This window comes from Haliotis rubra, unplaced genomic scaffold (genome assembly GCF_003918875.1).
Source record: "Haliotis rubra isolate DU_JTF1 unplaced genomic scaffold, ASM391887v1 Scf753, whole genome shotgun sequence".
NCBI lineage: Eukaryota > Metazoa > Mollusca > Gastropoda > Lepetellida > Haliotidae > Haliotis > Haliotis rubra.
Window position 1 is genome coordinate 309,905 of NW_025767472.1, and position 25,003 is coordinate 334,907.

The 25,003-nt window shown below is 42.9% G+C and overlaps 1 protein-coding gene across 1 annotated transcript; it reads left to right on the plus strand.

The window, feature by feature from the left end:
- The first annotated feature begins 574 nt into the window (after positions 1 to 574).
- Positions 575 to 17,851, plus strand: LOC124260190 (laccase-like). Its single transcript, XM_046694450.1, has 10 exons — positions 575 to 581; positions 2,792 to 3,012; positions 4,423 to 4,589; positions 6,571 to 6,821; positions 7,697 to 7,934; positions 9,952 to 10,129; positions 10,686 to 10,967; positions 12,735 to 12,920; positions 14,855 to 15,002; positions 17,571 to 17,851. Exons 1-10 carry the CDS (start codon positions 575 to 577, stop codon positions 17,849 to 17,851), a joined length of 1,959 nt encoding a protein of 652 aa, XP_046550406.1.
- The last annotated feature ends 7,152 nt before the right edge of the window (positions 17,852 to 25,003 follow it).

The window sequence follows — 25,003 nt, forward strand, 5'->3', positions numbered from 1 at the left end:
TATTGTGATACGTATCGTATCGATACCCTGGTATTGTGATACGTATCGTATCGATACCCTGGTATTGTGATACGTATCGTATCGATACCCTGGTATTGGGATTCGTATCGTATCGCAGCTTCAATGAACAATACTTTGGCAATATATCGCCGTGACTAAGATTTTAGTATCGTGATGTATCGTATCGCAGGTTGTATGCCAATACCAGCACTAATGGGAAGCACATGATATATTCTTATATGAGAATTGTATTTTATGAAATTCTGTACTCAATAATTTCGACATTTTACTCCTTTTTAAAATATGGAATGATTCTTTAAAGCATGGGATGCACGTGATATATTATTGTATGGGAATATTATTTATGAAATTCTGTGCTGAGTCAACAACCGCAAAACAGCCCCCAAAGCAGCCATGATCTTGACCTCTTTGTTCAGAATATATAACAACTTGTTCGCTTGTATAACTGACGTGGTATACGCCAATGATCACGTTGACCCCGGCCTGCAAAACATCGTCATTAAATTAAATGAAAGGGGTCAAAACAAACTCCATCGTTGTTGAAGCTTGAAACATGGCCGGTGAGGATTAGTACAGATCAGCAGGTTTGCAAGTGAACACGCTGTACCGAGTTTACACAATTACAGTGTCAATGGTGAGAGTGATGCTATTGACGGGGAGTGATGGGAAAAAACGATTCTCAGTCCACCTGAACCGATAAAACACACATGGATGGTTGTCCATACTCCTATCTTAAGCCAGCCACATTTACTTTTTAGTAAATCGTTTGAATTCCGATTTCACGGGATTTTTGTTCATTGCGTTATTTTTCAACTTTATAAGTTGAATTTAATTTTTAATCATTTGTTACTGTAAGTCCGGACCGAATGGTATCAGAATCTGCAAAGTTGTGTTTTGCGTTGCGTGTAAGCTTTAAGGGATTATTAGGGGTTAATGGCCAATTGGAGGTAATGTCTTTCTGACGCAGAGAGGGCTCCGAAATTGGATGACTTCTTTTGATAGGTAGGCTTTCGTATCTCATGGTCGAAATCAATCATCGGAAATCACTGGACTGAAGAACGCCACGCTGTGATCGATGAGTCACCCAACACACGTTAAGACTACTGCGGGGCAAAAGAACGCGTTAGAAAGCTCAAATCAGATTTGTAGCTTATTTTGCCTTTAACCGGTAAAGATCCGGGTTAGAATTGATCTTCAGTAACCCATGCTTGTCGTAAGAAGCGACTAACGGGATCGGATGGTCAGGCTCTCTGACTTGGTTGACACCTGTCATCGTATCCCACTTGCGTACATCGATACTCATGCTGTAGTCAAGCTAGGAGAGGGAATTCACCGGGTTTCGATAATATTCCAGTTGATGTTTTGACAAATGACATCTGTATAGATTATCTTCATAAATTGTTTTCTACGTGTTATGAGACAGGTCATGTACCCTCCAACTGGGCCCAGGGGATCAGTACCCCTATCCCTACGTCTAGAGCTGACCCAATGTCTTATCGCGGTAACACACTTTACTGTGATATAGTCCTGTATGTACTTTTCTGTTTTGTACCAAGTTGAAGCGAGACGTTAATAAAATATTTATATATCTATGTATCAATCTATCTATCTATCTATCTCTTGGCTAATTACTACTTTTTGTGTTTTGCGTTAAGTGCCAGCGCAAATCCACGCTAATGACAATTATAGAACAGGCGTGAAATCGGGTATCCTCAAAGGTTTGTTCACGCGTTTACTGAACAGAAAAGCACATTTTAGTATCGAAAAACCCACCCACGGTGGTACATGAGAATGCATTGATATAGAATTTAACATAAATATACAATCAAGATGCTGTATACTAGAATAGTTAGATAAGCTATCATTGCAGTACAATTCGTTTACAATTTCGGTACATTTGACAATGCATTTAAACATTTAGCAAAGTTTTTCAAATGTTTTGTTTTCATTATTTGAAATAGCTGTTTAAGTTTAAACAGATTAGGCCATTCAAAGAAATAATTTGGAATATACATCATCCGCTGTTGGAGAAGAGCTTCACATTTAAAAATGTGATGGAATTCGTCCCCAGCAGCACAGAGAGCCGCAAAGTTTACAGCGTCTGTTTTCTCTAAGAATGTTGTACCAGCATCCTGTTTCTATCGATAAATTGTGTGTGGTGTGTGTGTGTGTATGTATGTATGTGTGTGTATGTGTGTATGTATGTATGTATGTATGTATGTATGTATGTATGTATGTGTGTGTGTGTATGTATGCGTGCGTGCGTGCGTGCGTGTGTATGTATGTATGTATGTGTGTGTGTGTATGTATGTATGTATGTATGTATGTATGTGTGTGTGTATGTATGTATGTATGTATGTCTGTATGTCTGTCTGTCTGTATGTATGCATGCATGCATGCATGCGTGCGTGCGTGCGTGCGTGCGTGCGTATGCATGCATGCATGCATGCATGTATGTATGCATGTATGTATGTATGCATGTATGTATGTAACTAACGTACAAAAAAAGGTAAACACCTGGTGGGTTTTTCATGATATTCCACGCACAACACTGTAAATGATATCTGTCTGTTTCCCCTCGACACGTACAAGCCCTCTATAATGCAATACAAACCCCGCCCACGCCACTATCGTTCAATAAGGAAACAACTGAGCAGTTGTGGACACAGCCTTATTTTTCTGGTTTATGGAAATTAAACATAAACTCAAAATCTAATTCTTGGTTTGTCAATTAAATGAATTGGAGTCATATGCACTTTATGTATTACAGATTATGCAAGCCACCCTTGTGTTCGTGAGTGTGTGGAGGGAGCGCCACCTATGACGTGCTCCTACGACTTCACCGTAGAATACTATTACGTCTTGACCAAAGCCTGCTACGATTGCCCATACAACGTCACCGACTGCTACCGGCCGCACTGTGTCGCTGCTGACGGCGTCGAAAGAGGCATCATTACAGCCAACAGGATGCTGCCTGGACCCGCTATACAAGTATGAACTCTGACGTATGGCGCACTGACGTATGATAACGCTTCTTCAACGTTACCGACGTTTACGTAACAATGGACACGTCACTTGGCAACTGGCTCTGACGTTTTACCATTGTGATGACGTCATAACGTATTACATTCGTGCCCCGTTTATTCGGACACTTGTGTTTTTCTTGAAATTGTCCGGATAAACGAACTTCTGGATATCTGAACCACGGACCATATGTAAAAAGACATACAAAGAAACGAACATAATAGACCTCAGACGTAATCTTTATTGATAAGACATCAACAAATAGCAATGCATTCATATAATCACACCTTGTCAAATACATGTACAGTAGTCAAGTCAATAACACGTGCGAACATACCTGTACATGCAGTTATGCCCGCTTGAAGAAATGGGTCCTAACATGTATCAATAGATATCCCCATGTGCAATGACATGTATATGTTTAGGTGGAATAGGCTTAGCGTCTCGTTCAAGATTATTGCACTTGATATTTGCATGAGGTATGTGTCTGTGTGTGTGTTAGGAGTGTGCAGCTGCTTTACTGGTCCGATTTGTTTCAATACCCTGACACAGTGAGTGAGTGAGTTTAGTTTTACGCCGCACTCAGCAATATCCCAGCTATATGGCGGCGGTCTGTAAATAATCGAGTCTGGACCAGACAATCCAGTGATCAACAGCATGAGCATCGATCTGTACAATTGGGAACCGATGACATGTGTCAACCAAGTCAGTGAGCTTGACCACTCGATCCCGTTAGTCGCCTCTTACGACAAGCATGGGTTACTTGAAATCAATATTCTAACCCGGATCTTCACGGGTACCCTGACACAGAATACCGACAAAGAGCCAAATCGTTCATCTATCATCCACGTAATGCCAAGCACCAAGGGTAACACCAAATGCAATCCTTAAACGTCTCCTGGTATCTCGCGACCGGGGATCAAAGCATAACATGACTGGCAGACGTTCTCTACTACGGTAGAGCCTATCTATGTGTACATTGTCATCTTTGCAATTCGGAAACACCCACTGAATGGATCTGGTTTAGAATTAGTCTTCATCACTCCAAACTGTCTCGTTTTGCTCCGCTGATCCCAGTTTCCCAGCAACACTGTTACTTTACAGATCCACAAAACGCTGTTGTCACGTGCGATGTCACGTAATTCACGTGTCATTAACATTGGTCGCGGAAAATGATTGGATGGGTAACTGGCATGGTTCCTGAGAGTTTCTTGGGCTTGAGTCCAGCCCTCACATTTTTACGCATGTGGTGTGTCCTTATACATGTGGCTTTGTTGTCAACAAACGGTTAATGGGTACCCGGTAGAATCGCATATACCTAAACTGGTCATACTCCATTGCATGTGTTTTTCGTGAAACTCAGTTTCTCATTTACAGGTGTGTCACAACGACATGATCATCGTCAACGTGCACAACAAGCTGGAGGGGTCGGAGGGGACGACCATCCACTGGCACGGCGTGCTCCAGAAAGGTTATCAGCATCACGACGGCGTCAGTATGATCACCCAGTGCCCCATCACAGCTCACTCCAAGTTCCAGTACAAGTACGAGAAAACGTTGTACTACATAACAATTTAAATAAAGAAAATTCCAAATGTATACCCTAATCAGTGTGCGAAATAGCCACTGGCCCGCTACCCCGTGGCTAGTAACAGTAACCGGCCCGACTGGCTAGTGAATTTTCATGGGTCATTTTGTAAGCATATATCACTCTCTCCAACATGTTAAATTAATACACTTTTAAATCATGCAAGATTATGGTCTGATAGAAACGTTCATCATAATAGCAGCTTAATGATGAAACGCACGTCTTCTTTCAAATTTTGGGCTCGTGAATTATTTTGTGGGCTAGTAACTTTCAGGCCTAGCTAGCCCGAGTGGCTAGCAAAATTTGGAAACTACTTCGCACACTAACCCTAATCATAAGAGGGGCGGTGGGGTAGCCTAGTGGTTAAAGCGTTGGCTCGTCACGCCAAAGGCCCGGGTTCGATTCCCCACATGGGCACAATGTGTTAAGCCCATTTCTGTTGTCCCCTGCCGTGATATTGCTGGATATTGCTAAAAGCGGCGTGAAACTAAACTCAGTCAGTCAGCTAATCATAAGAAATTTCGGCTAAAAGCTGAATGGAAGGTCCGATTTTGACAGCAATGAACAGCATCAAAACACGTCAATCTTGTTCACGAATAAGCTATATAGGTTTTGGTTATTTATGCTTACAATATCTTGTAATCATCCAAATAATTAACACATCGAATTGTATGAACATTATATCGTTGATCTAACTGAGTGTGTGAGTTTAGTTTTACGCCGCTTTTAGCAATAATCCTGCAACATCTCGGTGGGGGACACCAGAAATAAGCTGAACACTTTGTACTTATGTGAGGAATCGAGCGAATGAACGTTTAACCACAAGGCTACCCCACCGCCCCCGTACATCTAAGCGAATTAGTAAAAATGTTACAATTGTCGAGAGACTGGCTCGAACCCTTATCATTAGATTTGCGGACCTGTAATACTAACCTATGATGAGTGAGTGAGTTTGGTTTTACGCCGCTTTAGCAATATTCCAGCAATATCACGGCGGGGGACACCAGAAATGGGCTTCACGCATTGTACCCATGTGGGGAATCGAACCCGGATCTTCGGCGTGACGAACAAACGCTGTGACCACTGGACTACCCCTAACCTATGATGACAATTGAATCAGCGAGTATACAGGAACGCCGCATCAATAACTTTGCAGCCTTTCTCGACGATGCTATACACTAATTTAAATACATTAATAAACTGTTCGGAAATGACAAAGAAAGCAAAACCTATGTATGTCTGTCTCTGAAGTGTGCCACGTTAGTGACACCCACCATCATGGCTGACAAACCCAGAACCATAATCAAGGCGAGCTGGGATGCAAACCAACATTCACCGGTGACTGACGCGCCCAAGGGACACAACTCTGCACAGGAAATTGCGGCTCCTCGGGGTAAATTGCTACCGATGGATCGACACAATAGCTATAACACGAGACATGCACCATGAAAACCACACTGTCTCATGCAGTTTTTATTTTACAATGATTACATTTGTCTTAATACCAGTGAGTGAGTTTAGTTTTACGCCACACGATATTCCAGCTATATGGCGGCGGTCTGTAAATAATCGAGTCTGGACAAGACAATCCAGTGTTTAACAGCATGAACATCGATCTGCACAATAGGGAACCGATGACATGTGTCAACCAAGACAGGGAGCCTGACCACCCGATCCCGTTAGTAGCCTCTTACGACAATTGTCTTAATACCAAGACCCGAAAGTAATGACGTAATTACAATCATTCTTCTTTTCCCTGAGGGGTGGGGTAGCCTAGTGGTTAAAGCGTTCGCTCGTCACGCCGATGACCCGGGTTTGATTCTCCACATGGGTATAATGTGTGAAGCCCATTTCTGGTGTCCCCCGCCTTGATATTGGTGAAATATTGCTAAAAGTGGCGTAAAACTAAACTCATTCACTCACTGTTTTTCCTGAAGGTTCAAGGCAGGTAACCGAGGCACTCACTACTGGCACGGCCACGCTGGCGTTCATCGCTGCGACGGGCTGTTCGGGGCGCTGATCATCCGGGAACCTCCATCACGTGATCCAGCGTCGCACCTGTATGACCATGACCTTCCCGAACACACCATGATAGTACACGATTGGCTTATGGAGCTGACCATCAACAGGTTTGCCGGCCACCACCACTCCGACTACGACAACAAACCTGCATCAATGCTCATCAACGGTGATGATATATTCCTTAAACCCATATTACTGCTATCTTCTTTAGTTTGACAGTTGATCATCCATTAAGTCTTGTCATCTCTATGCCACCAACTTCTAGAATGCCACTCAAACAAATCAATATATATCTACATGGTCTCATTCTTTGACCAGTGGGGTGGCCTAGTGGTTAAAGCGTTCGCAAGTCACAGAAAGGCCTGGGTTCGATTCCCCAGATGGGTACAATGTGTGAAGGCCATTTCTTGTGTTCCCCGCTGTGATATTGCTGGGATACAGCTGGAATATTGATGGAATATTGCTAAAGGTGTCGTAAACCCCAACTCACTCACTCACTCTTCGACCGATATTTAATCCGAAACTGTCTAACAGTTCCACTCTGGAGCCAGTTTTTTTGTGATCGCGAAGTGTCTGGCAGTTATAAACGTCATCCATACGTTACTGGGCAACGAACATACCGATCTGGAATAGAAATTACAAACATTATCAACATTTTAGGCTTCCAACAAAAGTATTTCACCAAAATAAATGCAAGTCATCGTAACTTTCCTACTCTGAAAATATGTAAAAATAAGTGTGACATACATAACGAGCGAGAAAAAAATCCTTTGTTTTCATTTTTCTTGCAACAGGTTTATAATTTTGCCCGGCAACATATATCAAAGAACCCATCAAGGATATATTAAGGAAGACTTTCCATTTTGCTTCCAGGGGTGGTGGGGTAGCACAGTGGTTAAAGTGTTCGCCCGTCACGTCGAAGACCCGGGTTCGATTCCCCACATGGGTACAATGTGTCAAGCCTATTTTTGGTGTCCTTCGCCGGGACATTGCTGGAATATTGTAAAATTTAAGTCACTTACTCACACTTTCTGTTTACAGGCCGAGGAGCGTTCCGATTCTTTCCGAGTTCAGACACCAACGAGACGGTCCACACCCCATACGCGGTGTTCAACGTTCAAAAGTACCGGAAGTTCCGCTTCCGGGTTATCAGCAACGGCATCATGAGCTGCCCCATTCAGGTCTCCGTTGACCACCACGACATCATCATGATCGCCACCGATGGCGTACCACACGAACCCGTCGTTGTCAGCTCCTTCAACATCTTCGCTGGAGAACGGTATGGTGAACTGTGGGGTTTTGAATTCGGCACATGTTACCTTCCCTTTCGTTGCGGACACATAACTCATGCCTCAAGGAAAGACGTTTTGTCTATTTTTACATCAGGAGATGTTTTGTTTTTTTTTGGTTTAGTTTGTTTGTTGTTTAACGCCGCACTCGGCAATATTCCAGCTGTATGGCGGCTGTCTACAAATAATCGAGCCTGGGTCATACAATCCAGTGATCAACAGCATCACCACCGATCTTCGAAATTGGGATACGACGACATGTGTCAGCCAAGTCAGCGAGCCTGACCACCCGATCCCATTATTCGCCTCTTACGAGAAGCATGGGCTGCTTTTACGCCGCGTTTAGCAATATTCCAGCAACATCACAGCGGGGGATACCTGAAATGGGTTTCACACATTGTACCCATGTGGGGAATCGAACCCGGGTCTTCGGCGTGACGAAGGACCGCTTTAACCACTAGGCTACCCCACCGCCCCGACTGCCTGGTAAATTCCCATGGGGTCTTTTTTTAACATATCACTCTCTCTGACTTATTAAGTTATAATATGTTAAGTTATAATCAGTTATAATCCCGGGTAAAAAGCCTTGGTGTCTATTTTGACTCCGAGTTGTCCATGGATTGTCAAGTTGACAATTTGTTCAAGACCTGTTTTTATCATCTCAGATGTATCAGTCAAATTCGTCATCTGATATCACTTGATGCAGCCAAGACATTAGTACAGTGTTTGGTACTCTCGAGGTTGGACTATGGAAACAGTTTGCTTCTAGGCATCAGTAAAGAATCTCTGAGGAGACTTCAAAAAGTCCAAAATGTAGCGGCAAGAATCGTTACACGTGCCCCAAAGTACTCTCACATTACGCCGATACTGAAATCATTACACTGGCTTCAAGAGTCTAAAAGGCATATCACCAGAATATCTAAGTTAACTGCTAACCCCCCTACAAACCATCCAGACAACTACGATCTGAAAGCAGATTCTTTTTGAAAACTCCTTCTTATATACTGGCCTCTTATGGAAAGCGTTCTTTCAGTGTTTGTGCTCCATCGCTGTGGAATGAACTGCCCCTCGCCTTAAAACTGTCCCCATCTTTTGCAGCGTTCAAATCACATCTTAAAACGCATCTCTTTTCACTGCACTATTGACTCTATTCAAACAGTATTATTATTGTAGCGCTTTGAGCACCCACTTAGTGGTTGGATTTAGCGCTACATAAATTTCCAGTATTATTTTTATTCTTCTTCTTATTATTAATACACTTATAAATCATGCAAGATTATGACCTCAAGAATAATGGTATTTTACCTGTTTGTAATCTGTTGCTTAGTTTCTACATTCAAATTTCGGGCTAGTGAATTATTTTGTGGGCTAGCAACTTTCAGGCATAGCTATCCCGAGTGGGTAGCAAAATTTAGAAACGATTTCGCACACTGACTGACACACAGTGGTATAACTACATATTGTATAAGGCGCCGTAAAGCTCATTCCTAATCTGCAGCTTAACAATAACCGTAAATATGTACTTACCATAGTAAAACACTTGGCAATGTCTGGAACAGAAGCAAAGACGTCACACAGCAGCCGTGAACAATATAAAAACAATCCCGGAAATATACCGTCTTCTTGTCGTAAACTGGACATAACAGCGGTATGCGACGTCGCACTTTCGCCTTTTTGTGCTAAAAATAAACGCGGGTTTTCCCCTTGTGACCTTTTTAATTTTTTGCCGAGGAGAGTTCTGAAAGTCCTTAGTTACGACTCGTAGAATTTATCTGAGAGTTACTCTTAAGAATTAGCTAAAAGTTAGTCTAAGAACGTTTATAGATAACTCTAAGAGCGAACGTGTAAGTAAGACCGATTTTAGGAATTCTAAGACCAAAACTACGAAAATACTAAGAATCTATATATATATATATATACGGCCCCAGATGTGTCACCAAGAAACATACGTATTCAACAATGTGATATATTCTTACAGTTTATCCGGTTGTACGTTTATGTCGCTAGGTACGACTTTATATTGCACGCTGATAAGGATGTCGATAACTACTGGGTTCGAACTCGAGGACTGGGTCTCTGTGGTGCCAAGTCAACGAAGCAGCTGGCCATCTTGAGGTATGAGAACGCCACGAAGACAGAACCCAGTGAACCGACAGACTACGACAGTGGTCGGAGAGAAGGGAAGGTAGGTACAGTGAGTGAGTGAGTGAGTGGGTGGGTGGGTGGGTGGGTGGGTGTGAGTGAGTGAGTGAGTGAGTGAGTGAGTGAGTGAGTGTATAAGAACGCATCTGTTTGTTTATTGTTTTAACCCAGTAGGGTTCCAGTTAGATTACCGTGGTCTGTAAAGAAATTAAAATGTAAAACCAACCCAGAGGACAAGACAATCCGATTTACTTGATATATTCTAACCAAGAACACTTGTCAGTCAATAATAAATCTAAGAAATATTCTTCACGTTATATACCCTTGTTCTCATGATATTGAATATAAAGATGATGAATGGCATTATTGGTGGATGTGCCTTACTATATATGATGCATAGTTACGTAGTGAGTTGTATTTTATGCCGCTTTCAGCAATATTCCGCTTTATCACTTCAAGCGGCAACATAAATTTGCCACTTATATTGTACCAATTTAGTAATCGAACCGGCCTTTCGGCGTGACGAGCGAACACTTTCCAGCAAGGCCACCCTACCAACCCTTGTACTATATGTAACACCATTCCTATTTATGTTTTAGCTGTTGAACCCCTTGAATAAGAAGGGCACCCCTGACATGACACCCGTGTCATGGCTGAACACCACCCAGGCAGACTCCATCCACATGAAACAGGTGCCCGATAAGAAGTTTTACGTTGCCATGGACTTCAACAAGGTAGACAACTATGTGTTCAACCACGAAGAGTTATATCCCTTGGCTGCCGTCAGCCGACATATGAAACTGTACTTGCCACAGGTGAATCACATCACCAATATTCAACCTCCGTCCCCGCTGCTGTCACAGTATGGCGACATACCCAAGGTGAGAAAAACTGTGTCGTGGCAGTGTTTTATATTTTGTAGCAATGTGTACGTGGATACGTTTGGTTGTTGTAAAATATCACTAGTCAACTATATGGTGGCGGTCTGGACACAACAATCCAGTGATCAACATCATGAGCATCGATCTACATAACGAGGGGGATAGTCAGTGAGAGGTAATGGTATGCTATATTTGGACTGGTGCTATATTTAGACAGAAAGACAGAAAGATCTGAAAAGCACTACAAAGGGATTATCCCACAATCATCTGTCTTAGTGTAGAATGTTTTAGCACCTTAGGTGTATAAGGGGGGTTAACTCTTGCGTCTCATCTCACATTGCATCTCAAGTTGCGAAACACGTTAAGGCAACATAAAGACAAAGGATCAAATTATTGTCAGTAGTAACAAGTAACAGAGAGTGAGTGAGTATTGTTTTACGCCACTTTTAGCCATATTCCAGCAATATAACGGCGGGGGACACCGGAAATGGGCTTCACACATTGTACCCATGTTGGGTACCGGGTAATCGGCGTGACGAGCGGACGCTTTAACCACTAAGCTACCCCACCGTCCCGTAACGAGTAACAGAGATTTGGGGGTTTTCAGTGACGAGATGTTCAATGTCTATGATGTCATCGGTTCCCAATTGTGCAGATTGATGCTCATGCTGTTAATTACTGGATTGTCTGGTCCAGACTCAAATGTATACAGCCCGCCGCCATATAGGTGGAATATTGCTGAGTGCGGCGTAAAAGTAAACTCACTCACTCACTCAGTGTCTTTGTTTTTGAAACCTGAATAGTGTCGGCATTACTTCTTTGTTATCAGCAAGGTATCCAATCCACACAAGTATATAGATCAGACCAAAGGCTGATCGTAAAAAGCATCGAATCTGTCAACAACAAAGGGGGTCACTCTTAATCACTTTTCATTGTACACGACAGTTCAGCACTACCTCATTGAATGTCCAGCTCATGAAAACCCACGTAAGGCTCTTAACGAAACTGTGCTAAACAAAACCCAAAATACTTCTTCAGTGAACGCAATACTTGGCGATAATTTAATGTATAGTTGCATACAAAGAGCTGTTTTAGACTTCCTCGTTAAAACGAGTCAATACGACGTAATTTAACTGAACAAAAATATAACAGTTTGTTAAGTGTTGGGCGCATATAGGCCTTTTAAGGCCCAAGGTCTCCCTATAACCTTATCTACCTACCTACCTACCTACCTCATGGTACAAGGTGGTCTCCAGAACAACTGGGATATATTACGACCGTTTCAAACATTGAATGGCACTTAAGTCACGCGGCTCGTGGCTCTCTGTAAATTGCATAGAATGCTTATTAGGCAGAGTCGAACCAACGTTGCTTTCGGAAAGCGGTTGGAAGACTGGTCGGGTGCACCATGGAGTTTTTCTAATACTTTTGTCCTGCCTACACTATGGCATCCGCCGAGGGTGCGTGAGTGTGGGTCTACGCAGCATTTGGCAATATTCCAGCAATATGAAGAACGAGGACACGATAAGTATCGCTTTTGCCCCTAGTAGGGCCGTAGGCTAGCCTAGTGGTTAAAACATTCGCTCGTCACACTGAAGGCCCTGGTTCGATTCCCCACATGGGTACAATGTGTGAAGCCCATTTCTTGTGTCCCCCGCCGTGATGTTCCTGGAATGTTGCTAAAAGCGGCGTAAACCCATACTCAGTCAGTCAGTCCCACTTGTATCTATTCATAATATACATGATCCGATATCTCCACCCCTACAGGACATGTTCTGCGGCCCTCACAACACCAGGAACTGCAGCAGGAAGTACTGTGAGTGTATATACGTCCTCAGGGTGGACTTGGACGACACCGTGGAAATGGTGCTGATTGACGAGGGCGTCACCTTCAACGCCAACCACCCCATGCATCTTCATGGACACCACTTCCGGATTGTCGCTATGGACAAGGTCAGGTGTAACGTCATTGTCACGTCTCATACTATCCTCGTTATCATTTGTAAACGGCGGAGACGGGATAGTCGGGGTTGATTGGTAACGTCATTGTCACGTCTCATACTACCCTCGTTATCATTTGTAAACGGCAGAGACGGGATAGTCGGGGTTGATTGGTGACGTCATTGTCACGTCTCATACTACCCTCGTTATCATTTGTAAACGGCGGAGACGGGATAGTCGGGGTTGATTGGTAACGTCATTGTCACGTCTCATACTACCCTCGTTATCATTTGTAAACGGCAGAGACGGGATAGTCGGGGTTGATTGGTGACGTCATTGTCACGTCTCATACTACCCTCGTTATCATTTGTAAACGGCGGAGACGGGATAGTCGGGGTTGATTGGTAACGTCATTGTCACGTCTCATACTACCCTCGTTATCATTTGTAAACGGCGGAGACGGGATAGTCGGGGTTGATTGGTGACGTCATTGTCACGTCTCATACTTACCCTCTTTATCATTTGTTAACGGGGCCGGTGGGGGTAGCCTAGTGGTTAAAGCATCCGGGTTCGATTCTCCATTTGTGTACAGTGTGTGAGTCCCATTTCTGGTGTCCCCCGCCGTGATATTGCTGGAATATTGCTAAAAGTGGCGTAAAACTAAAATCGCTCACTCACTTGCAATAGGTCATTAGTAAAATTATTAGCCGGAAAATCCTGTCTTTTATGTTAAAGGAGTACAGTCCAGTGGTTTAAGGCCCTGTAATTTGCTGTGCAGAGTTGCCTCCCTAAAGACTAAAAAAAAACAAAAAAAACTAACCTCACTCACTCACTCTCAAATGACGGCGACGGGTCGGTTTGTAATGTTGACGGCCCGTGATTCCTTTCACGATGTAACTGGTCAACCGGTCTGGTGTTGCCCTCTGTGCTGTAGCAGATGCTGGTAAGAGCGGCATCGTTCGAAATAATCGCCGGCCCAGAGGCCCAGCGCCAGATGTTGTTGTATCGGGCCGGCAGTTTCAAATATCTGCAGGCCTTCAGTAAATTATCTGTCTTTTTATCAACTGGAATCTTTCCCTTGTGTTTTTTTCTTCTTTATTAACGTTCTGGAATCATCCATGATCCATGATGTTACGATAACTTACAGTTTCACTTCCTGGTATTTCAGCGCTTTGCGCACAGTAATGTCAACACCAGTCTTTAACAAATAAAAACTTTCTCTCTGTGCCATAGGCTTCGCTAATTGATTTTGTAGAAACAGTTTGAAACTCTATACAGTGTAGTCTATTTTGTTTTTATTAGTTTGACTTTAACAACATAGGCCTGCAGATTTCAATCAGGGCCTGTTGATTTTAAAGCCTGCAGCCGGCAGCAGGCCCCGATAACCAACTGGCAAATTGAAGCATTGGAAACACTGAAAAGCTGTGTAAAATGCAACCCACCCAGTGAGTCAGTTTGACAGTCTGTTTCTGAAATGAGGCAGTTTGGAGTGAATTTGGCTTTACGCTATGGTAGACATATTCAGTAATGCTACTGCGGGGGCAAACACAGAGGGTTTAACTCGTCGGGGATCGAACCCGGGCATTCGCGATTACCGAAATGCTGCCCCACGCCCCTCAGATGTTATTAAGTCAAATTTTTGAAACAGCTATAACGACCAAAATCCCATTCCTTAAAAGGTGGTCATACAATCCTTGGCCAGTACTCATTCATTCATCCATTCATACACTCACTCACTCGCAAAGGACCCACCCACAAATCACTCACCCACAAACCTCCTCATTCATTCACTCACTCACTCGTCCACTCACGTAAACAAAGACGCCACCCACAAAACCACTCACTCACTCAGAACCGTTTTATGACTTTATCACTCTTCTAAAGGAAATGTTCAGCTTTCATTCAATGCGACGCGGTCTCTGTAATTACCGTCTCTGTTTGCTCAGGTTGGCACGTCTACCTCTGTACAGGAGATCAAAAGGATGGATGAAGCTGGTCTGATAAACAGGAATCTAGAAACTCCCATAGCTAAAGACACCGTCACGGTGCCCGATGGAGGGTACACAATCATCAGGTTCCTTGCAGATAACCCGGGTGAGTGAGTGAGTGAGTGTTTAAATGGATGGGTGAGTGAGTGTATAAATGGATGGGTGAGTGAGTGTATAAATGGGTTTATTACCCACGCTGTCAACGTATGGGTAGTTGCATACTAATCTCGTACGTCACACGAGTGTCGTACCGCGTTGACCTGTGTCGTAACGACTTGACCTGAGATTCTAACGATTTGATTGGGTAACCGATGACCTCTCAATTAGGTCACGTTTTGACGGAACTACTTCTTCATTCATAACAAACACGTGAATTCATTCATTCTACAACTTACATGCATTGTCACACTCCGGCGTTGCGATGACTTAGCATAACATCACTGCCATAGGTTAATTTGCATATCACGTGACCGGACTTTTCTCTTGTTTGTAAACAAACGCGCATATTGATAATAAGAAGAGACTGGCAAGAGACGCAAGCTTTTCTGCGCGCTCTTTACAATGTTTTACATTGTTAATTATATGTTCTTCCACAACTGCGACAGTTAGGTCTATGACAGTACGTATTTATATATCAAACTGGCTGCATCGTTTCTTCCCCGTCGGCTTCAACGACAGCACGTGGTGCAGTACAACCCATGTAAACAAAGGATCGCTACGCAAATCGAAATAGTGTTACATGTTTTAGGATATTTTCTCAGTGAATTCTAACAACGATGTTTAATTAGATGTGTAGACTCATGAAAAATAAAAGAGTTAAGAAATATGTACATAATATTTAATGGACAGTGTAAGATGTGACGAATCGTCACATCTTTCTGGCCTGTGGCAGAGGTACAATGCTGGCTGACCGCATGGAACTCAGGGTAGGAGAGTGATGCATTGTGGGAATGTAAACATTGCGAACGTTGCCGTATCGCTGTTTAATTGTGAGTCCAACTGAGACATTATGTGCGTCGAAAAACATAAACGCACAAAATTTACACCAGTGAGGTTAGCCGAGTGAAGCAACTGCAAACTAAGAAGCAGGGTGCTACGGAGTAGTTTATGTAGGAGGTTGTACGAGGCGATGACAACTGACATGCATCGTGACGTCGGTTACCAAGGGGGCAGACGAGCAAGGCTTAGTGACGTCATTACAGTGTGACGTCATGCAAAACATTTTAATAACAACATGGGCTGGGAAAAAGGAAAGTGTATTTTTACAGCAACATGCCCATACACCTTATTAAAATTAAAATTCACTTTCCATTTTCCCAATGGTGGTTTGTCGTTTTGTAACATCAGTGATTTCGACTTGGTATCGTTTCTTTTGCCCGTTAGTTTAGAAATATAACCGGTGCGAACTGGGATTCGAACCCATGATAACAGGTTTCTCGTGTGCTCAAGGGACTAAACTCTGTACAGCGAATTGAGGCTGATAAAATCGGGCAGGTGGTACCCTTTTTGCAGATTAATTTCGAGTAATTGTGTATTTTGCAAATGCGCAACCTGAATCCCGATACTCCCCATATGTGATGCACAATCAGACTAAATATGAATTATAACAGTTATCAAAATTAATGTTAAAAATAAACCAATCCGCTTGATATTCAACCTGGTCCAAACCGATTAACTGAATCGGGTGGTCACGGAAGACACGTTACCGCCCGTGAAGATCCGGGTTAGAATATTCATCTTCAGAAACCCATGCTTGTCGTAAGTGGCGACTAACGGGATTGGGTGGTCAGGCTCGCTGACCGGGTTGACACATGTCATCCCAGTTGTCCCGTTTTCCAATTGCGAAGATCGATGCTCATGCTGTTGTTCACTGGCTGTCTGGTCCAGACTCGATTATTTACAGACCGCCGCCATATCGCTAGAATATTGCTGAGTGCTGCGTAGAACTAAACTCACTCACTCACTTTAACCTGCATCCAACATCAATTCAAATTCCCGTATTGGAAATAAAATGTTTTCAGTTCATGTTAGTGTTTGAGTGACCAATGTTATGGCTCTGTAGAAGTGACGTGAATGTCATGGTTTACAAAACTCGCTTTCGCATCCTAGCAGGCTAATATTTGGAACCAAGCAAGTTTCATTTGGATCTGGCAAATAGGAATTTCCGATTCCCCAATGCTTCTTATTGCAGGGGAAAACGTGTCAGAGCCGATCCCAACAACCTGACATTTGACGACCGGGATCAAGAGATATATCTATTCAGTAGTTCTGCCTCGTGGCTTAGAATACAATTGCATTTCGATGGAACGTGGTGTACAATACATTTATGTCACAGTAGAAATACATTTTAAAGAAAAATGGCGAGTATCCTCATTGTTTGTATTTAATATGTTACACAAGAATTTGAACACCGAATAGTAATTAACATTGGATAGGCTTGGAAGATATTTTAATCCCCGGGATAAGGTGACTTGAATGACGCATGTCATTGTGGTGTAGGTAAATGTAGATACAAAATGTCACTCTGATATTTTAATTTAAAAAATGCATTAAACAAATAAACAAACAAACAAACGTTAGTCTGACTTGATGTTCTGTTTCTAGATTTCTGTCACTCTGATCTAATATTCTGTTTCTAGGGTTCTGTCACTCTGATCTAATGTTCTGTTTCTAGGGTTCTGGCTGATGCACTGCCACGTGGACTTCCACCAGTCTATCGGGATGGGTGTCATTATACAGGTGGGGAAACTGAGCCAAATGCCCCGACCCCCAAAACACTTCCCCCGGTGTGGGAACTGGCACGACAGAGGGGCGGATGAGGGGAATGAGGAGGAGGAGAAGCCCAGGTGCCCCGTCCGTGGAGCTGCACACGACCAAGGCAACACCAGGCTGCTGATACCCGCTGCTCTGTCTGCTGCCATATTCAGCATGTTTTGTATCAGACATTCTATCTAATACCGATGTTGTGCAGAGTAACGTCCCTTGGGATCCTGGTCATGGGCACGGTTTGTAGGTTCGAATAACGGTTGCACCCGATTATGTTTCCAAGCATCTTAGTGACTTTCACTAATATGGTAAGCCTCCAACCCACATCACTTCGGATGTTCTGCCCCATTAAGTTGGCACGACGTGATGCAACTGGAATATTCTAAAGACAACGTAAAATCCAACTCTCCCACTCACTCCATACGAAATTAACAATGATTCATGAACAATGATTGTAATATTCATGAACAATGATAATAATATTCATGAACAATGATTAATATTCATGAACAATGATAATAATATTCATGAACAATAATTATAATATTCATTAACATTGATTATAATATTCATTAACATTGATTATAATATTCATTAACATTGATTATAACATCTTTGGTCATTTTGAAGATCAAGATTGATCAACATCCACTTAATGTTTTACTCTATTTTGTACAATCGTGTATATTTCTTGGACAACACTTATCATGTAAATTGTAGGGTATCACTAATGTAAGCAACAAACCTCTTTCTATTATCCATTAAATAAGCCTGCACGATTAAAATATGGAGTTATTCTTAACCTACGGAAGACGTTCACTTATTTGGTCATTTGAAAAAGGTAAGGCCCTTCTCTGAAGTCCCCCACCGTGATATTGCATGAATATTGCGTTTCATTTTCGTTTCATATTTGATTCACAACACCGAGGCTGTAACTGTTATGACACCAGGTGTTCGTGATGTGATAGCGTGGCTATATTGGACTTAAACAGCAAGAACAGTGTTCCACTTTATCACGTTTCACTTATTACATCGCTACATTGTGTATATTCCCAAGTTGAAAATGAAAATAAACCCGAAAATGAAACAATCCCTTTGAATCTTACGTCTTTCACCAAATATACATCAATAAAATATGTGTGTTTGAGTGTTCTCTATCGCCTCATCAAGCAATGTGGCCAGTGAACGATCGCATCTTGACCAGATATGGTCAGGCTCGTTGAATTCGTTGACACATGTCATCGTATCCCACTTGCGTAGGTCGATGCTCATGATGTTGATCACCGGCTTGTCTGGCTTTATTATTTACAGATCACCGTCATATAGCTGGAACATTGCTTAGTGCAGCGTAAAACAACAGCCAAACTAACAAAAAGCAACACCAATGTGAGAATTGTTTTAAGACCGACCCCCATATAGCTAGAGTGAGTGAATGAGTTTAGTTTTACGCCGCACTCGTCCATATTCCAGCTATATGGCGGCGCTCTGCAAATTATTGCGTCTGGACCAGATAAGCCAGTGATCAACAGCATGAGCATCGATCTGCGCAATTGGAAACCGATTACATGTGTCAACCCAGTCAGTGAGCCTGACCACCCCATCCCATAAGGCGCCTCTTAGGACAAGCTTGGGTTACTGGAGATCAATTCTAGCCCGGACTTTCACGGTCCATATAGCTGGAATATTGTTGAGTTCGGCGTTAAACAACAAAGAAACAAAAGGAAGCATTTTTTTGCAATGTCAACTGAAGTGTTCCTTACAAAGCTACAACATAAGACAGGGTCACAACCAGTGTGCGAAATAGTTTCCATAATTTGCTAACTCGGGCTAGCTAGGCCAAAAAGTTTGAACAAAATACACGCGAAAGAAGACACGCGTTTCATCATTAAGCTGCTAATATGATGAACGTTTCTGTCAGGCCACAATCTTGCATGGTTTAACAATGTATTAATTTAACAAGTCGGAGAGAGTGATACATATTTACAAAATGACTCCATGAACATTCACTAGCCAGTCGGGCCAGTTACTGTGGAGATTTACTGGCCCGACTGGATTTTACTACTAGCTAGCGGGCCAGTGGCTATTTCGCACACTGGTCACAACTGTTCACAAGCAGACAGGTATGCAAGAAAGTAATGAATGTACTGTGATATATCAGCTAGACTGGCACTTCCCATGGCAAGCGTCAAGCATTTTTTTTAGCATCATTTACTAGCAATAAAATAAAATGCCACGATTTTACAGTCCATGTACAGTATCACGTGGATGGACATACCAGGGTGTTGGGGTTAAAAATGATAGTCATAATTACATTCCGTGTACAGTGTCACGTGGATGGACATACCAGGGTGTTGGGGTTAAAAATGATAGTCATAATTACATTCCGTGTACAGTGTCACGTGGATGGACATACCAGTGTGTTGGGGTTAAAATGATTGTCAGTGTACAGTGTCACGTGGATGGACATACCAGGGTGTTGGGGTTAAAATGATAGTCATAATTACATTCCGTGTACAGTGTCACGTGGATGGACATACCAGGGTGTTGGGGTTAAAAATGATAGTCATAATTACATTCCGTGTACAGTGTCACGTGGATGGACATACCAAAGTGATGGGGTTAAAATGATAGTCATAATTACATTCCGTGTACAGTGTCACGTGGATGGACATACCAGGATGTTGGGGTTAAAAATGATGTCATAATTACATTCCGTGTACAGTGTCACGTGGATGGACATACCAGGGTGTTGGGGTTAAAAATGATAGTCATAATTACATTCCGTTGTACAGTGTCACGTGGATGGACATACCAGGGTGTTGGGGTTAAAAATGATAGTCATAATTACATTCCGTGTACAGTGTCACGTGGATGGACATACCAGGGTGTTGGGGTTAAAATGATAGTCATAATTACATTCCGTGTACAGTGTCACGTGGATGGACATACCAGGGTGTTGGGGTTAAAATGATGGTCATAATTACATTCCGTGTACAGTGTCACGTGGATGGACATACCAGGGTGTTGGGGTTCAAAATGATAGTCATAATTACATTCCGTGTACAGTGTCACGTGGATGGACATACCAGGGTGTTGGGGTTAAAAATGATGTCATAATTACATTCCATGTATAGGGTCACGTGGATGGACATACCAGGGTGTTGGGGTTAAAATGATAGTCATAATTACATTCCGTGTACAGTGTCACGTGGATGGACATACCAGGGTGTTTGGTTAAAATGATAGTCATAATTTTATTCCGTGTACAGTGTCACGTGGAAGGACATACCAGGGTGTGTTAGGGTTAAAAAATGATAGTCATAATTATATTCCGTGTACAGTGTCACGTGGAAGGACATACCAGGGTGTTGGGGTTAAAATGATTGTCATAATTACATTCCGTGTACAGTGTCACGTGGATGGACATACCAGGGTGTTAGGGTTAAAATGGTAGGTCATAATTACATACCGTGTACAGAGTCACGTGGATGGACATACCAGGGTGTTGGGGTTAAAATGATTGTCATAATTACATTCCGTGTACAGTGTCACGTGGATGGACATACCAAGGTGTTTGGGTTAAAAATGATTGTCATAATTATATTCCGTGTACAGTGTCACGTGGAAGGACATACCAGGGTGTTGGGGTTAAATATGATAGTCATAATTACATTCCGTGTACAGTGTCACGTGGAAGGACATACCAGGGTGTTGGGGTTAAATATGATAGTCATAATTATATTCCGTGTACAGTGTCACGTGGAAGGACATACCAGGGTGTTGGGGTTAAATATGATAGTCATAATTATATTCCGTGTACAGTGTCACGTGGATGGACATACCAGGATGTTGGGGTTAAAAATGATAGTCATAATTATATTCCGTATACAGTGTCACGTGGATGGACATACCAGGATGTTGGGGTTAAAAATGATAGTCATAATTACATTCCGTGTACAGTGTCACGTGGATGGACATACCAGGGTGTTGGGGTTAAAAATGATAGTCATAATTACATTCCGTGTACAGTGTCACGTGGATGGACATACCAGGATGTTAGGGCGTGATATGATAGTCATAATTATATTCCGTGTACAGTGTCACGTGGATGGACATACCAGGATGTTGGGGTTAAAAATGATGTCATAATTACATTCCGTGTACAGTGTCACGTGGATGGACATACCAGGGTGTTGGGGTTAAAAATGATGTCATAATTACATTCCGTGTACAGTGTCACGTGGATGGACATACCAGGGTGTTGGGGTTAAAAATGATGTCATAATTACTAATACAATTGAAGTGTTAAAGAATATGCACATAGAGATTTTACTTTTTTACTTACATTTTTTCCGGTATGTTTCAGTGTTTTATACTGTAATTTTAGACCTTTTATGAGAGCGTCAAAATTACAATCACTTCCAGTGACTGCAGCGATACACTATAAATTTAGCAAACATCAATACATAATCGAAGCATAGAACAAACAACGTAAAGTGTGCTTGAGACATTCTTCGGGCAATTTGAGAAAAAGAAAAAGAAGATTGTTTTAGTAGCATGTCACATATTGCTTAATACACGGTAACATACATGATAAAAAAACAGTATGCAATATCAGGCCATAGGTATGGAATCCTGGAAGGGACATTGTCGCGTTGTCGCATTGTCGCGTTGTCGCCCTGTCAAATACAAGCAAAATTAACCAAAACGCGACACGCGACAACGCGACAAATGGGCTAAATGTCGCGTGTCGCGTTTTGGTTTATTTTGCCTCACTTTACTTGTTTTTAAGAGGGCGACAGTGCGACATAGCGACAATGTCCCTTCTCGGATTCCATACATAGGGCCTACGAGACACGCGTGTCTTCCATAAAAGCATTAAAATCCAAATAGTGATTTTAAAACATACATTTCACAAAATGCTAAGATCATATCCCAAAAGATTCAGACCTCTCAAAGAGAGAGTTAATTAAGCTTGTGAAATTGCCTACGTTGAAATATAGCGGAAACAGTAACGGCTTGAGGTTTACATAAATAGGCACATTGCATTAAGTAAATGGCTTGGTCACTTGGGGATAAGATAGAAAACTGCGAATACATACTGGAGGCTAGTTTCCATAAGTCATACCTAATACCAGAATAAAACCTGCAAGTTGTAAGGAATTAATTTCATTTTCTACCTGGATATCAAACACAAAAGCGTTGGCTCGTCACGCCGAAGACCCGGGTTCGATTCCCCACATGGGTACAATGTGTGAAACCCATTTCTGGTGTCCCCCGCCCTGATATTGCTGGAATATTGCTAAAAGCGGCGTAAAACTAAACTCACTCACTCACTCACTCACTCACTCACTCACCTACTCACTCTCAAACACAGAAATATCTTCAAGAGGCGCTATTTATAATATTTTAAAAAATTCTGAATTGAAATATGAAGCCTATCTTAATTCATTACACTATGATAATCAGAGGGCGTTACTTAATTTCAGAGCTTCAAACCATTATCTTCCAATAATAGAAACAATAATTTCGATCAAAACTCCCCCAATGAAAGAATATGCACTCTCTGTAGTGCAAACGATATTGGAGATGAATTTCACTTTTTCTTTATTTGCGCAACCATGTCCCAAGAAAGAAAAAACTATATCAACAACTATTTCTGTAGAAACCCGATTATGCACAAAATGAACCAGCTTTTTCACTCTAACAAACTAGGAACAATTAGGAAATGAGCAATATTTTACAAATTAATAATGTCTTATTTTAAGCAACGCCACCACAAAAGATAACCAATAACAAAGTGTAACATTGTTCATTTAACTGGTTGAATTTATGTACAGACAGTTTATTCTTGCAACTAAGCGATATGTATATATGACCAATTTATGTTTCATACTTGTATTTAAGTTGTACATTATGATGTAAACTTGTACCTCTAATGCCGCAGTACGCGGCCGGAGTGTAAATAAAGTTCAGATCAGTTCAGTTACTATTACAATGCAGACATCTTCGTTCATGTAATGGGATAGGCGGACGACAAAAACGGCTCAATTCAATTTCTAATTGCAAAGTACCACATCTCAAACTTTCAATGTCATTACCCTGTCAAGGATCCCGTCAAACTCATGCAGTTGGGTGGTGGTGGGTGAGGCTGATGGGAAACAACAGTAGCAGGGGGCAGTACCCTGTCAAGGATCACGGCCCACTCACTCTGGTGGTGGGTAAGGCTGTTGAAGAAACAACAGTTGGAGGGGGCAGTACCCTGTCAAGGATCACGTCCCACCCACACTGGTGGTGGGTGAGGCTGTTGAAGGAACATTAGTAGGAGGGGCAGTACCCTGTCAAGGATCACACGTCCCACTCACACTGGGTGGGTAAGGCTGATGAAGGAACATCAGTAGGAGGGGCAGTACCCTTGTCAAGGATCACGTCCCACCCACACTGGTGGTGGGTGAGGCTGATGGAGGAACAACAGTAGGAGGGGGCAGTACCCTGTCAAGGATCACGTCCCACCCACACTTGTAGTGGGTGAGGCTGATGGAGGAACATCAGTTGGAGGGGGCAGTACCCCTGTGAAGGATCACGTCCCACCCACACTGGTGGTGGGTGAGGCTGATGGAGGAACATCAGTTGGAGGGGGCAGCACCCTGTCAGGGATCACGTCCCACCCACACTGGTGGTGGGTAAGGCTGTTGAAGGAACATCAGTAGGAGAGGGCAGTACCCTGTCAGGATCACGTCCCACCCACACTGGTGGTGGGTAAGGCTGTTGAAGGAACATCAGTAGGAGAGGGCAGTACCCTGTCAAGGATCACGTCCCACCCACACTGGTGGTGGGTGAGGCTGATGGGAAACAACAGTAGGAGAGGGCAGTACCCTGTCAGGGATCACGTCCCACTCACTCTGGTGGTGGGTAAGGCTGATGGGGAACATCAGTAGGGAGAGGGCAGTACCCTGTCAGGGATCACGTCCCACCCACACTGGTGGTGGGTGAGGCTGAGGGGAAACAACAGTAGGAGGGGGGCAGTACCCTGTCAAGGATCACGTCCCACCCACACTGGGTGGTGGGTAAGGGCTGATGGGAAACAACAGTAGGAGGGGCAGTACCCTGTCAAGGATCACGTCCCACCCACACTGGTGGTGGGTGAGGCTGAGGGGAAACAACAGTAGGAGGGGGCACCCTGTCAAGGATCACGTCCCACCCACACTGGTGGTGGGTGAGGCTGATGGGAAACAACAGTAGGAGGGGCAGTACCCTGTCAAGGGATCACGTCCCACCCACACTGGTGGTGGGTGAGGCTGATGGAGGAACATCCAGTAGGAGGGGCAGTACCCTGTCAAG